At 38.6% G+C, this 15,846-nt stretch overlaps 2 protein-coding genes across 2 annotated transcripts in view; one reads left to right on the forward strand and one right to left on the reverse strand.

The window, feature by feature from the left end:
* LOC143735210 (uncharacterized) overlaps window positions 1–15,846 on the reverse strand; it is an 81,178-nt gene that overhangs the window by 11,277 nt on the left and 54,055 nt on the right. The gene's annotated exons all lie outside the window — the stretch shown is intronic.
* On the forward strand, window positions 313–7,817 carry LOC143736307 (uncharacterized). The gene is made up of 7 exons (XM_077227051.1): window positions 313–382; window positions 1,191–1,508; window positions 1,856–2,152; window positions 2,246–2,359; window positions 2,449–2,510; window positions 7,557–7,613; window positions 7,812–7,817. Exons 1-7 carry the CDS (start codon window positions 313–315, stop codon window positions 7,815–7,817), a joined length of 924 nt encoding a protein of 307 aa, XP_077083166.1.

The raw sequence follows: 15,846 nt of genomic DNA on the forward strand, positions 1-15,846 counted from the left end.
CTGTTTTCCTAATAAGTTTCTATGGTTACTGATTGTTATGCACCTGTTTCTAGTTCAGTTGTGTTTCCTGTTTGATTTATTTTATTAAAGTTTGTTTGTTTTATATTTTCTATCATTTTGCGATTTACTGCAAAAACACACGTGACAACATAAAAGTTAATTGTTTAGTAGTTACTGCTAATGTGTTTGTGACAGTCAGATATTTTATATGCATTCTTTTTTCTGTTCTGTGTAGGATAGAAGTCAGACTGTGAGGTTTAAAACTGCAGCACGAGAAGAAAACTTTAACATACAAACTAAACACAGAAAAAAATGGCCCCTGTGATGCACAAGATCATTGTCAAAGATATCTCACCAGATTTCCTGAGAACAACCACTGCAGGTTTCAGTTGAGCTACTCGTGGCAAACTGAGTTGATCATGGCACACTTTAGTATGACTGGAAACCATGTGAGATGGTGGATGGTCTATATTATAAAACCATTTTAAAATCCATAAGATTTATTGTATCATGAAACTTATGTTGAATAATCAATATTTACACAAATTTATACATTTCTACTTTTATGTCAGAAACTACCTTTCAGAAACTATCAGTATTAAATTATATGAATATTTTCCATTTGCTAAAGGTTGTTTTCCAATATAAAGAACAGTTAAAGTCTTAACAAATGTCAGAAGAACAGTTATATGATTTATAGATTCTTAACACACATTCAGAGTGTGTGAACTACAAAAGTCAAACCGTGAGAGTATACACATACCAGATGATGGTTATCAGCAAATAGTCTTTTCAGGTCAGCCGTTTCACTGAACAATTGAAGAAAATGTTTCACCTGCTTGTTTTGTTCTGTTTGTGCTGCTGCCGTTTGATTAGTAAGTTACAAATACATTTTAATAGCCTAATTTATGTCCATTTCTCAGTAATAATGCTAATGCTACAGTTTATAATAGTTTATAGTATTTGTCGTGAGATCTACTTTGGATTCAGGTCTATGTGAGTTTGTTATAATGCGCCGAATATAAAAATATGAAACTATTGAAAGTGTCAAGTAGAATTAAACTTGTAGTTTTACTGTAATTCTCTTTTGCGTCTCTGATCCTGTTCTTCAGTTCACATTTAAAAGTTACTGACAACAGCTGATTTCATGCTTAGTAAACCAACTTGACCATTAACATCATGTTCTCCAGGTGTGTTTGGTGATTCCGTGTCAGTGATGGAGGGAGATTCTGTTACTTTAAACACTAATGATACAATACATGAAGACGATGATATACTGTGGAAATTTGGAGCTGAAAAATCTCTGATTGCTGAAATCAGTAAAACTGCTGAACTCTTTACCACTTATGATGATGTTCCTGATGGGAGATTCAGAGACAGACTGAAGCTGGACAATCAAACTGGATCTCTGACCATCACAAACATCACAACTGAACATACTGGGCTCTATGTAGTACAGATGAGTGGAGCAAAACTGAGATCAAAAACATTTAGTGTTTCTGTATACGGTGAGTAAAGATTCTTGTTAAAATGTTCAAGTATTATTAAAGGGATATTTGGGGTTTAGTACAAGTTAAGCTTAGTCGACAATCCTTTTGGTGTTTTGTGATGTGAGTATTTTAACGTGCGCAGATTGACTCCTTTTACTTTCATTTTAAAAGTCTCAGTCTATAACCCAGATATTTGCTTTTCTGCTGGACAAGTGGAAATACATATTTTTGAAGTCATCAATATCATGCGCCACAAATGCTGCTGATTGAGCTTAACTCATACTGAACTCTGAATGTTCCTTCAACTGTTTGCATATTGAAATGTTTACTCATTTTATTTCTGTTTATTCTCTCATGTTTTCCAGCTCATCCCGTCACTCCTATCATTACCAGAGATTGTTCATCATCATCATTATCATCATCATCGTCATCAAATTGTACATTGCTGTGTTCAGTTTTGAATGTGAGTGATGCGACTCTCTCCTGGTACGCAGGAATCAGTGTATTGTCCAGCATCAGTGTGTGTGATCTCAGCATCAGTCTCTCTCTACCTCTGGAGGTGGAATATCAGGATAAAAACACCTACAGCTGTGTGCTGAACAATCCCATCAGCAACCAGACCACACATCTCAACATCAGTCAACTCTGTCAGACATGTGAAGGTACGACAGAACTGATATTAGTGTTTATTTACTGAGTTTCTCTCTGATTTTGTCATACATCAGACACATTCAATTCCATTTGGTCTATTACAGATAAAAGCCTACCTTTATTGTACACAGCGTTGATCTCTGCTGCTGCTGCTGGATCTCTGATGATTGTTGCTGTAGTCGTGATTTGCTGCATCTGCAAGAAATGTAGAAAAACAGGTAAGGAGAGCAAGCAATTAATTTGTACAAATAATTATGTTTTTTTAAGACACGCATATTTAACATATCTGTGATTATTGTTAATGCAGTTCAGAACCAGGACGAAGACAGAATTGATTCAGCATTGAGTAAACAAACAACACCAACAACGGTAAATCCATTTATGACATTGTTGCAAGAAGTTTCATTCATTTAGTCTTATCAAAGCTTTGTGTGCAGCATCAGATGGTCAGTGAACAGACGAGGGTGGCTGTGAATTGTTTTTCACTTTTTAAGGGGCTATTTTAATTTTGCGGACCTAAAAAAATAATTAGTAATAAAAATGTATCAAAAGCAATGATTTATCAACCAGTGTCCCTAATAAGGAGAATGAGACTTGGTGTTGGCCGTCTTGGTGTTGACTGACGCGATTGTAAATGCCCTCGAAGTGACCGGTGACTTAGGATGTGTAAACACACACAAATCCATTGGCAGATGGCAATCCATGACGTCACACTTGAAGAGCTCATGCACATAAAAGGGTGCCCAAGTTACATGTCATGAACGTCAAGATGCAAATAAGACGATACCTTTCGGAGTGGAACTTCTTTGCTGCATCTTGGTGTTGACGCTATGGGGAACACAATAACCACTACATCATGCTGAGGACATGCCTGATCAATAGGTTGCATAAGATCAAATTACTTTACAGAATTATTCAGAGTCAAAAGCAAAGTGTCCCAGGCAGAACAATTTCTGGCCTGAGAGGCTAGTTAGTTAGTGAGAAGGGCAGGCAACAACCTCCAGAAATGGCACCACCCAAAGGGGAGCAACGTCCCTCCAGAATAGATTTATAAAGGGAGGGAGAAAAACGAGAATATGGGACATATCATTTTTTTACTTTCACATATCCCGAAACTTTCAATCACCAGGCTCAATACCCATTGGGAATCAGAGGTGAGCTTAAACCCTATTTGAAACCCCAATAAGTGGTTGGGGAGGATGGTATATAAGAATGGGATGCTATGTTCATTGTTATTTATTCACCTCTGACTATGTTACACAGTAGTTGCACCAGAGATGAAACAGGATCTAAGTGCAGCAGCTTTATTCAAAATTAAAACAACAATAATCTCATCGCAACATAGAGCTGACCTAATTACCAGATTTACTAAACACAGACAAGAACAGGAATCAAAACAAACTGACATCATGACAGACTCAGGGGCGTTTCTAGAGGCGGGGCCACAGGGGCCCTGGCCCCTGCTGAAATCTGATTGGCCCCTGATTGGCCCCCATTTCTAGTAGTTGGGGGAAAGTCGATTCTTAGATGCATCGCGATGCGGACGTGGACGATTCTGAATCGATTCACAAATGTTAAAGATCGATTTTCTAAAAAATATACATATTTTTTTCCTAATAACGTAATATTGACGGAATGCAAAAGGCGGATCTCTAAACCGGACGTGCAGTGCGCGGACAGTCTGTGGCGTGCACATAAAAGAGTCGCGCTCATAGACGCATGATGACTGAGCGCCAAATTCGAACGGCACCCTCTTCGTTAAAAGCTATAACGTACGAAAAATTGACAATTTCATTGTTACCTGTTTAGTATTTTTTTAATGAGAGCTGCTTTCTGTATTGTTTAGTTTTCACATCAATATGCTGTAAACCGATGTGTTAATACTGCCCTGCAATATGTGCAATGCCATTCACAAAAAGGTGCATGCGCTCTCTGCAGATGTTCATTCACTTTTTTTGTATAAGCTGTTTTTGATTGTGGTATACAGCAAACATTTCAAGTCATAACTCTTTATTATTTAGTTGTGTATAAGAGCGGCTTTGTATGTTACTAATAGCAGCTAAGTCCACAAGCATTATGTTTGTATGAGATCTGCTGGTACATAATTCTATATTTTTGAACGAAAACTGTTTGTGAATTTGCTACAGCAAAATGTTTATTTTTGTCTGAAGGATTAGATTGCTCATTGGAAATAAAAAGAGGATGTTGGTTAGAAGTCTATTATGCTAGAGATTCAGAATATGCTGAAGTTTGTATTAATGTACTACAAGTACGCTGCTAGAACAGGCACACATTTATTTTCCTTTTGGTTCTTTGCAATGTTGGGGCATATGCTGGCAAATGTAACCTTACAGTTGACTTGCCAAATCACTTCCATTTGTTTTATTAATAAAAATTATTATAGTTAGTATTGGAAGTAAGTTAATTATGGGTCATCATAAACACTTGCTTTCAAAGTACCAAGTAGTAAAAAAAAAAAAAAAAAAAATTGTTAATAATCGATAATCGTTACCCTCTGAACCGTAATCGAATCGTGAGGTGCTTAGAGATTCCCACCCATCAATCGTTCACGAGAAGAGCAACCGGAGAATTCTTCACAACGATCATGCAATTCCACCCCCAAACAATTAACAATAATTTACTGTTTATAAGGGACGACATGATTAGGAAACTTAAAAGGTGGAATTCAGAAAGAAGTGCATTGTGTCATTTATGCACAGTATAAATAAATGAAAAAAATCATTAAGAACTTTACTGGCTCATCATTTTTTATTAGAGCATTTGAAAAAGGAATGACTGCCGAAATGTATTTGCACCGTACTGAATAAATTATTTTGTGTGCTTGAATGTACCCTGTATTTGGCCCCTGAATGTAACATGTGGCCCCTTAATGGCCTCTGTTACAGAAAAATCCTAGAACCGCCACTGGACAGACTATAGTAAAGAGATTAATTAACCCTTCAATCTGGATAATTGGAGAGGACTGTTAATGGTAGTGTGGGACAAAAGCATTTGCCTAATGCAACCCCATTCACCAAGCATGTCGATTATAGCAAGCACCCACAGGGGGAACACTATTCTACTGTGTGCATAATATAGACAGCACTGCACCCAGCCTGATATGAAACAGGTGACAGAAAGAGCAATTCCGAAAAAAAAACTGTGCCTATCAGAAACGTTTGCTAAAACCAGCACAAGTCTGACAAGGAAGTGTAATGACTCCAGCACCTCCAAGCCGAAATGCTAGAATGGAACTAATGAGAAATATAATTTCGTGCATCATTTACCAACCCCAATCTTGTTTGACATTTAATACGTTTCTTCTAAAGCCTCGAAGTGTGGTCTTGCTGAGGTCTTGCTTCCTCTTTGCAGTGTGCCACTTCTGCTCATAAGATTGGGGCGCAAGCAGCCGCACTGCTTTCTGACTCTGTCTTGTTTATATCATTTGATTGTCCTGAAATAAAGTAGGACAGTAGTCCTACTAGCAAGTAGAAAGTAAGAAAGCAGTGTTAACTCATGTTAGCTGTGCTGAAGTGTGTCCTCGAGTTGCAGCTGCTCTGTGGTTTATTATTATTCTGAGCTGAAATGCAGCCATCGGTTGCTTTGTAGACGTGCTACAACAATCGTTGCTGTTGCTTTTGTGTGAAAGACAATCATTATCAGGTCAGATGACAGCATGGCTATCATGAAAATCTTTCAGAGCTTAAAAGATAAAAGGGGCGTTTGATGTCACTTCCTCTTGCTGCTCTATGTTAGCATCTATTCTGTATTAGTTTAATATCTATATTACTGAAGTAAATTATTTCATATAAATAGTTCTGTCGCATCTGCAAGTTCCTGATCGTGTCTTTGTTTCCTTTCAGAAATTAAAGATGGAGGCTGTGTATGAAAATGTCCCCAAAAAACGATGATCAAATACTGTATCTAGTGGAATTGATGTTAGAGTTCATAATACCTCTCACTTTTGGTTTGAGTTCATTCTCTAACAGATTACGCCTGTTTTTACTTTTTGTATCATATCTTTTGGTATTATCGTGATGTATAAAATGTTGTTTTAATTTAAATGTATTTACCAATATCATAGCATACAGAAACTTTTTTAGTTTTTAGTTAGGAATTCACCTGTTGTCCATTATTAAATATTAATCAAATCGTTTACTGTACTCCTTTGTGTCATTTACTGTTCTTTTTTTATTATTTTTACAAAATGTTATTGAATAATTGGCCTGCTTAAGACCTTTGACCAAATCCAGTTAAAATATAACATATAACATGGCATACTTTCAATACATACAGTTCAGAAAAATAATAACAAAATCTGTTGGTTCAAGGAACTTAAAAAACGCTCATTCCTCTCTTTATTAAACCCTTTCACTTTAAAAACCAAATAAATGACTGTCATAAATATCTAAATTATTAATACCCACATACAAATCAATAGCAGTTCCCTCTTAGAAATGGACTACTGAAATTGGCACAGACTAGAGAACATCAACTGGTGTTAAAGATGGATGTGTGTAGATGCACTTGTGTGTATAAGCTAGTCCTCAACCTCGATCAGAAGGTTTATCAGAACAAAGAGTGAGTTCCACAGCAGATTCTTTCCCAAGCATTGATTTATTCAAGAGAATCCACAGGTCACACATCTAGATGTGTGTTTACATGTGGGTGGCTTCTACAATAAAATAAAGAATAGCAATGAATAATACATTTAATGAAAATAATAAAGCAACACAAAATTAAAAAAACACAACTGTAGTATGAAATATATATTTACAGCCAGTAGATGCGCTCTCGCTCTATAGAACTTAAATAATGAACAAATATGGGATCAGGATATGAATTAGGATGTAGGTTGTATGGTGTGCATTAAAGTTAGACATCCATGAGACACATGTACTGTAGGTTTGTAAGTGAATGTGTTTGTGTCGCCGCCATCACAGGTGGGTTCCTGTCAGGGTTCTGTCACTTCTGTCTAGTCTATTTCATGGTTTTATGACAGAGCCCTGACACTCCTGTTTTGTCTTGTCTGTGTGCCTTGTTTCATGTGCTTTCATGTCATGTTTTGTCTTGTGTTGTGTAGCGGCAGCTTGTGTTTTCACTGGCTGTGTGCTTTGTTGTCATGTTTTGTGTGAACACGTGGCTTATGAGTGTTCTCATTGGCTGCGTGTTCATGTCTAATTTTGTGTGAGCACGTGGCTTGTGATTTGTTTTACTGGACATGTGCTTGTGTTTTTAGTCATGTTTGGTGTGAGCACATGGCTTGTCATGTATGTTTCCATGTGCCATGTGCTCTCCTGTTGATTGTCTAGTCCCGCCCATCTTGTTACCTGATTATTGATTAATTTGCCCCACCTGTCCTCCCTCTTTTCCTGCTTTGTTTGCTCTCCCTATTTACTCTCCTTGTGTTTGCAGTCCTGTGCTGTTTCGTCATCTGTACACTGTGTGCTCAAGGTCAAGGCCAATGTCAAGGTCAAGTCTGTCTTGTTTCCCCCCTCGGGGTAGTTTTTGTTGTCTGTTGTGTTTTTTATCATCATTAAAAGCCCTTATTTCTCTGCACTTCATCTACGTCCTCGCCTCACCTCCTCTACCCCACACCTGACAGGTTCCTATTTCCTGTTGCAATTGTTCAGGAATTTGATTCATAACTAACATTTCTCTTTATTGCAGGATTAACATTTATATGCTTTTGAATACTAAGTCTGCAACACTTGGGCCAGAATTAGTGTGTCTGAATATAACAAAAGTGGAAACGGAACTAGACAGCTGCCTAGTTTTGTTATATCTAACCTCTATAACCTCACCTTAACAACAAGCTGAGGTATCAAGGAATCCTAACTTGCTTTTCCCTAGTAACAGAGAATTATACATGAGAAGCACCAATCATACTGGAGAAAAATGATGAAATGAAACATGTGCTGTGGTATCGGAGTGCTTAAAGTGAGCTTTAAGTAATAAATGGAAAGCAAAGTTACTGAAAAATAACATAATGAAATGTAAGATGGTGAGACTCTTGAACCTCAATGTGGGAACATATTATTGATAAAGATGCCAATGAATAAACATCAATAACACCAGATTAACATATAAACCATTAAAATAAATAAAGATTAATATATGATTGAAATAGTTTGAAGAAATGTTTAAGATAGAATGAGAAATGACATCATCATTTACTGTCCCAGTGTGTGAATATGTGCTTGATCTTGTTTAGCTCTTCTGGATCTGATGTCATAAAGTAGAGCAATCACAGTAGCCACGCCCACCAGAGCAGAGAGGACCAATCGGATCACAGCTTCAGTAGGACCACAAAAGTGGACAGAGTCTGAGAAATAAAAACATCAAACTGAGATCAGATCAGTCAATAAACACTAATAACAGCTCTGACTTCAAATATCAGTGCTGTGGTACCTGCACATGTGTGACAGAGTGTGTTGATGTCCAGATGTGTGGTCTGGTTGCTGATGGGATTGTTCAGCACACAGCTGTAGGTGTTTTTATCCTGATATTTTTGTCCTCAATATTTAAAATGATTCAATACGTTGATGTAAAACAAGCATAAAAGACAGGACAAATGATCTCTACTCACCATAGACAGAAACACTGAATGTTTTTGATGTTATTTTCACTCCCTTTATCTCTAGTTGATAAACTCCAGTATGTTCAGTTCTGGTGTTTGTGATGGTCAGAGATCCAGTTTGATCGTCCAGTTTCAGTCTGTCTCTGAATCTCCCATCAGGAACATCATCATATGTGGAGAAGATTCGCTTCTCTTTGCTGATTTTAGCTATCAGAGAGTTTTCAGCTCCATATTTCCACAGTATATCGTCATCTTCATGTATTTCAGTAACATCAGTGTATAAAGTGACAGAGTCTCCCTCCATCACTGACATTGACTGTATTTCATTTGTCTTGGTGCCAAACACACCTGGAGAACATAAAGAGGTTTTGTTGGTTTATAAATCCTGAAATCAGCTGTAGCTTTTATTATTTTCCATGTGAGCTGAAGAACATTCACAACAGCAGCAGAAACACAATATGAAACGTGAGATATGACAGACGTGTGTGTGTGTGTGTGTGTGTGTGTGTGTGTGTGTGTGTGTGTGTGTGTGTGTGTGTGTGTGTGTGTGTGTGTGTGTGTGTGTCGCTTTGATCTTTTTTTGTTTTAAACTGATCTGCTGTACAGCAAAATCAAGTTTAAAAAGTTTACTTGTGCTGGATATTTCACTAGACACTTAGACGAGTATAACACAAACTCCACTGGTATCACCGTCTCTCATGCTCTCTGGGTCCATGCACATTTTGCCTAATGAGTTTTGTAGCTGTATTTATAATCATGTATTTTTTTAAAGGATAAAAATCGCCTGATATTTGAAAGCAAAGTTTTAGCTCTCTAAGCCTCCATACAGATCATAAACTGAAACATTTACATTCACTAGAGCTTTCCATTACTTTCCATGACTTTTAACATTTTATTTTTATGACATTTTTAGAGCTGAAAATGTCATTGTCTTCAACAGAGACCTCAATTAAAAATAAGCAGATCTTACAATATTCATGATCCATTTGTACAGGTATAGCCATCGACAATAGCAGCTTTTTCACTAAACTAAACCAAAAAAATATATTTATAACTTACCTGTCAGACTCCACCAGCACAAACATAACGAAGCAAACACGTGAAACATGTTCGTCAGTTGTTCAGTGTGTGATGAAACGTTGTGCTAAAACACTCAGTCTGGTGTGAATCCTCCGAAAATAAATAGTTAAACTCGTCTGCCATCTCACAGTAGCAGTTTTACAGAAGTTCATCGTCAGAGTCAAACTGAAACCTTCTGCAGTCTGATTCCTGATCACTGACACTCTTCAACATTATCTGCTTCGATGGTGTGTTCAGTGTTGAATTATTAAACATTTATTCCAGAATAATACAACATATGAATTGTTTTATGGTGTAGGATTCTACTAATATATCCTATGCATAGATCCTCAACACCTTCTACCTTATTTTGTTTATATTCTCAGGTAAGGTAAAGTATTGGTCAAATTCTACCCTAGATAATAAGTATTCAAGTTCATACCTACAGTCTAGAAGAAAGACCCCTCCGTGGTTTAGTTCTTTATAGAAAGCAGAGACTTTGTGGCAGGCAATCTTCTTTATAATAATTACAAATAAATGTATTATATTTGTTATTCAAAAGTTTACATACAAAGTTAAAGTAAAATAAAATCAGTTCACAAGTTCCATCAGCAGGTGTCAGGCTTGGATCATCAAACAATGGAGAGGCTGGCTCATCTTCCAGCGTCTGATACATACGTGAAATACAGTAGGCTACCTTTTATAATGCATATTACATATCACACCCCTACATTACATATTTAATATCATATGCACAATCTATCCAATCGTAGATCTTGAACAACGGTCAACCCCTTGTCTCCTCTCACAAGTTTGCTATAAAAAGTTCTGTACGTCTTCCTTCTTTTTCTTCGAGAAAGCCTTCTCAGTCTCCTTCTCCTTTTGGCCTGGAATATGAGACTGAGGTAATACTGACATTTTCCTTACTATATGCATGCTTAGTATTTGTTTCTTAATACAGGTTACATTTTATTTATTTGCTCTTTTCAAGTCAATAAAATAACTTTCCAAAATACAGCTCACTGTGTTTTCTTTCATCCTTTTCCAATAAAACATTTTTCTCAAAACATGTTTCTGTGTAGTTTCTATAAACCCAATAAACATTTTTGTTACATCATGTCTCCGTGTAGTTTCTATAAACCCAATAAACATTTTTGTTACATCATGTCTCTGTATTCTCTATAAACCCAATAAACATTTTTGCTTTTCATGCTTGTATATAGTACATTAAATAGAGTCTTAATAAACAGTTTGTTATATAAAAACTGTAATCAGAGACTCTCCATAAAAGGCTTCCATAAAGCTTTAATCAGCTTATTAATTACAGACCCTCTTATAAAAGGTCTTATAAATAACTTAATATGAAAGTTGTCATGAGAGACTAATCGATAAAGCTTTATAAACAGCTTACTATAAAAGCTGTCAATAAAAGACTTTATATATTATAAGTATTTTAGGAATAAATGAACAAATTGCATATTACTATGACAGAATCTACAGGGTTTTTTGTAGATACAGTATACATAGATGTGTGTAAGGGAACACAGAACGATAAATTCTTATTTTGTAAATACATAAAAAAATGCTACAGGTTACAGGTTACAACATATTTGTTACAAGAAAATACAAAGATAAACATTTACTTATGTCAACAGTAAGGACATTTAGTAGCCTGTAGAGGGCCGGCCCAGAATCCTAAGCGAGATTTTAGATAGTGCAAATAAATATGTATATTTCATTTGAACTGCAATTTACTGATGAATATATAGCATAAATTTGATCAAAACAACAAATCAATATAAAAGTGCAATACTCTTTCCTGTCATCCCACTTTTTGAGCATACACTAGAAAATGACATACAGTATAGGCTAGGTCAAGTGGCAAATGCTAATGATACTAATAGTAACTGCATAATCATGCATAATTAACATGTTATGGTAATGTATTATAATTTCGTCATGATGCACGCAATGTTTAAATCCAACATAACATGCTGTCAACTATTGAAATGTTTTTTTTTATATATATTTTTTAATTTAGGTATTCTTGTTACATGTCACGTTAAAATACCAAGTGTAACGTTATTCTCATGATGTCTGAAAATAAATCATGAAGGGAAATTGACCACTCATAGCATGTTAAAATTGTCACTTTTTGAGGGTGAGCAAAAACGCCCCGTTTTTGTGTCTGTCCCTGTAAATGCAAATGAGCTGCTACTCCCGGCACAGAGGGCGGAGCTAAAACAGCTTGCACTCAAACAAACATGCACTGAAAATTTCTAAAACTTTTAGCATTTTATGTTCAAACTGGAGTCAGACTAAGATAGAGAGACTCAAGATTTCCATTACACGAGAGTAGATGTTAAAACTTCATGCTGAGACTCGGCTTTCGCCAAGATAATCACCAACTAAGACGTAGCTTTACAGTAACCTATGCTTCTCCATCCATTTACGCTTCTTTCCATCTGGTGACGTTAATCTTCTGTCTGGTGTTAATACAGTGTATTGCGCGTCAGCACATACAACGGCTGCAACCACAGTGCGGTCCCCCATAACAACCCTCTGGATTGAGCGGAGTAGGGAACATCTCTAGGGTCTTCAAGTGGGCACCTTCCGTCCTCAGTGTTTCGTCGACTAGCCCACGACACCTCAAGAGGGCTCGACAGTGACTCTGGCGTCCCAGAGTCACCCCCCTCCGTCCCCCACTCAACTCAGCCCAGCTTACTGACCTCTACTTCCCTCTTGCTGCTGAGATTTAACCACAATCTCATAATCTCTCCGCAACCCAACCATACGCGCCAACCCGTTTGACTAAGGCTGTCGAGCCCCACTGGTGCGTTAATATGCAGTTTCAGTGGCAACGGTTCCGTATGGCATACCACCTACCACAAAACACAATATCTGCCCAACCACCCGTCATTCACGCAATATACACAGGAACGTAATGACTGTAAATACTATACAACCTATACAAATAAACCAACAGACCTTTCAAGTTTTCAAGAATTCTACGAAACCGTAGCATGGCGGCCTGTACACAGCCAGCTAGAATCTTTCCGTCTCAACCACAGCCAGTTGCTGCTCCTTTCTGCTGCTTCAGATAAGTTCTTTACTGTACGACGCAACTCTTGGCCACTGAATCCGACGTCTCTGAGGAACCGGGTTGTAGAGTGTGCCACAAAACCACGACAACCCACTTCCACTGGATAAACCTGGACTCTCCATCCTCACTGTTCTGCTTCAGTGGCCAGATGAGCATACCGCAGTTTCTTCCTCTCATATGCCTCATCTACCGCATCCTCCCATGGCACTGTTAACTCTATCAGTTGAACAATGCGTGCTGATCCAGACCACAAAACAATATCTGGTCGTAGGTTAGTGGTGGCAATCTCAGGTGGAAAAATAAGCCGTTGATCAAGATCAACCAGCATCTTCCAGTCCCTAGCAGCTTCCAGTTGTCCTGGGTGAGAATTGGTGTTAGCACCTTTTCTTGGTGGTTGCTCGCCTGGGCGGAGGAATATTGTCTTCTGCGTGTAATGTTTTGCTAGAACAGGCGGCAATTTATTGGTCATACTACGCTTGCCTTCCAATGCTAAAGCCAAACATCGCAATACTTGGTCATGGCGCCAAGTAAGCCGACCCTGGCTAAGAGCCACCTTACATCCTGTCAAAATGTGCCTTAATGTGGCAGGTGATGAACACAAAGGACAAGATGGATCCTCTCCTACCCAGAGGTTTAGGTTCTGCGGTGATGGGAGAACATCATATGTTGACCTAATAAGGAAACTGATCCTACTCTCTTCCATTGACCAAAGGTCTTGCCAGCCCATTTTGCGTTGTTCCACACTCTCCCATCTCATCCACTCTCCCTGCTTGGCCTGGGAAATGGCCTTTATACATCTCATCCTCTCCTCCTGCTTTCGCACCTCGTTGACTACCAGCTTCCTCCTTTGGGCTGGGCCTGCCTTATGCCATTTAGGAGGAGCTAAACTGAGCCCAAAACCCCCTCTTCCATGCTGTACCTGTCCCACGATATCCCCAATTTGAAGGTCAGCCTTTGCCTCTACTACAGATTTCTTTGCTGACCACTTTCTACCAGTTTTTACCACTGGGGCTGTCTCCCTTACACATTTGTCACGTGACTCTGCTAAAGTCATTTCCAGTCTGACCTTGGCACACTTAAACTCCTCGGTTAAAGCAGAGACTGGCAGCTGCAATACTCCTTTACTATAAAGTCCCACTCTGCTGAGGCAGCGTGGAACTCCCAACCATTTCCTGATGTATGAACTTATTAACGCTTCCAGCTTATCCACTGTTGTCAAAGAAACCTCATACACAGTCAGTGGCCACAGCAACCTTGGCAGTAGACCAAACTGAAAGCACCAGAGTTTCAGTTTGCCTGGTAGAGCACAGCTGTTTATGCTCTTCAACCCTTCCACTGCTTGTCGTCTAACTTCTCCCACTCGAACTGTGTCCTTTAGATCCCCATCGTACCATCTCCCTAGACTCTTCACTGGCTTCTGAGAAACTGTTGGTATTGCCTCACCATTAATGAAGAATGTTTTATCTACTACCTTGCCTTTAATTATGGAGATGCTCCTTGATTTAGAGGGCTTAAATTGCATTCGTGCCCATTCAATATTATCTGTTAACTTCCCCAATAACCGATTAGTGCAGGCTACCGTTGTAGTCTTGGTTGTCATGTCATCCATGTATGCTCTGATTGGTGGTAGTCGCATCCCAGAAGCCAAGCGCTCTCCTCCTACTACCCATTTTGATGCCCTAATGATTACTTCCATTGCCATGGTAAAAGCCAGTGGAGAAATGGTGCATCCTGCCATTATTCCAACCTCTAAGCATTGCGATGTAGTGCTGAATTCTGGAGTTGAGAAACTAAATTGCAAATCTCCAAAATAGGCTTTCACTAAATTTGTTATCGACATCGGTACCCTGAAAAAATCAAATGATGCCCAAAGAAGCTCATGTGGCACTGAACCATATGCATTAGCCAAATCCAGGAATGTCACATGGAGCTCCTTCCTCTCCTTTTTAGCTGATTGAATTCGTTGCCAGATAACACTGATGTGTTCTAAGCATCCTGAGAATCCTGGAATGCCCGCTTTTTGAACTGAAGTGTCAATGAAGCCATTCTTTAATAGGTAGGTTGACAATCTCTGAGCAATAATGCTGAAGAAAATCTTTCCTTCGACGTTTAATAGTGAAATAGGGCGAAACTGACTGATGCTTGTAGCATCTTTTTCTTTGGGTATAAAGACTCCCCCTGCTCTGCGCCATGCTCTAGGTACAACCTGCTTTTCCCAAGCCACTTTTATCAATTTCCACAGAATTCGTAGAACTCCTGAAGCACTCTTGTACACTCTGTACAGAACTCCATTAGGCCCTGGAGATGATGAAGCCCTTGCCTTTCTCACAACCTGCTCTATCTCTTTCCACTTAGGTGCACAGACCTCCATTTGGTATTCTGGTGGATTGACAGGTGGGATGTCTGACGGAATAGACATAGGCTTATGCCTTTTTGCATCTGTATGTGTTTCCTCCAAATATCTCTCTAGCTCAACCCTAGATGCTTTTAAAGTGCCATTCTTCTCACTGGTGAATAACTTCTTTGCGAATTTGAATGGATCTTTATAGAAATTAGCCCTCGCACGCTCCTTCTTTTTGCAGCGTTTCCGTAGGCGCTCAGCTCTGCGTAATGTTGCAAGCTTATCTTTTATGGCCCTTTGTAAGAGATTGAGTCCCTCCTTCTGACTTTGTTCCGCTCTTTTCCATTGCTTCCTCAGCTGTCTCCTTTCTCTAACTAACCCTTCAATTTTCTGCTGCCGTCTAGACAATCCAGGAGTAGTTTGTACTTTTTCCTTCCTTTTTTCCACACCAAACCTCTCACTTCCATATGTGTAAATGATGTCCCCAACTTTATCCAGCTTCTTTTCAACTGTACCAGTTAACCTTTCTAATGCAAAGCATAGATCTGTGTTTACCGTGTCCCATGCAGTTTTCTCACAAGCTCTTGGCCATCTAACTCCAGGCCTATGCCCGTTGAGGTTC

The sequence above is a fragment of the Siphateles boraxobius genome, unplaced genomic scaffold (genome assembly GCF_051911475.1).
Source record: "Siphateles boraxobius isolate OS27281-9 unplaced genomic scaffold, OSU_SipBor_1 13, whole genome shotgun sequence".
Classification (NCBI taxonomy): Eukaryota; Metazoa; Chordata; class Actinopteri; order Cypriniformes; family Leuciscidae; genus Siphateles; species Siphateles boraxobius.

What these genes read in the sequence shown, in the direction of transcription:
- LOC143736307 (XM_077227051.1), top strand. Translation starts at nt 313, where the DNA reads ATGGCCCCTGTGATGCACAAGATCATTGTCAAAGATATCTCACCAGAT. An exon ending in ACTCTGTCAGACATGTGAAG is followed by an intron (nt 2,153 to 2,245) that starts GTACGACAGAAC and finishes GGTCTATTACAG; the next exon opens with ATAAAAGCCTACCTTTATTG. An exon ending in CAAGAAATGTAGAAAAACAG is followed by an intron (nt 2,360 to 2,448) that starts GTAAGGAGAGCA and finishes TTGTTAATGCAG; the next exon opens with TTCAGAACCAGGACGAAGAC.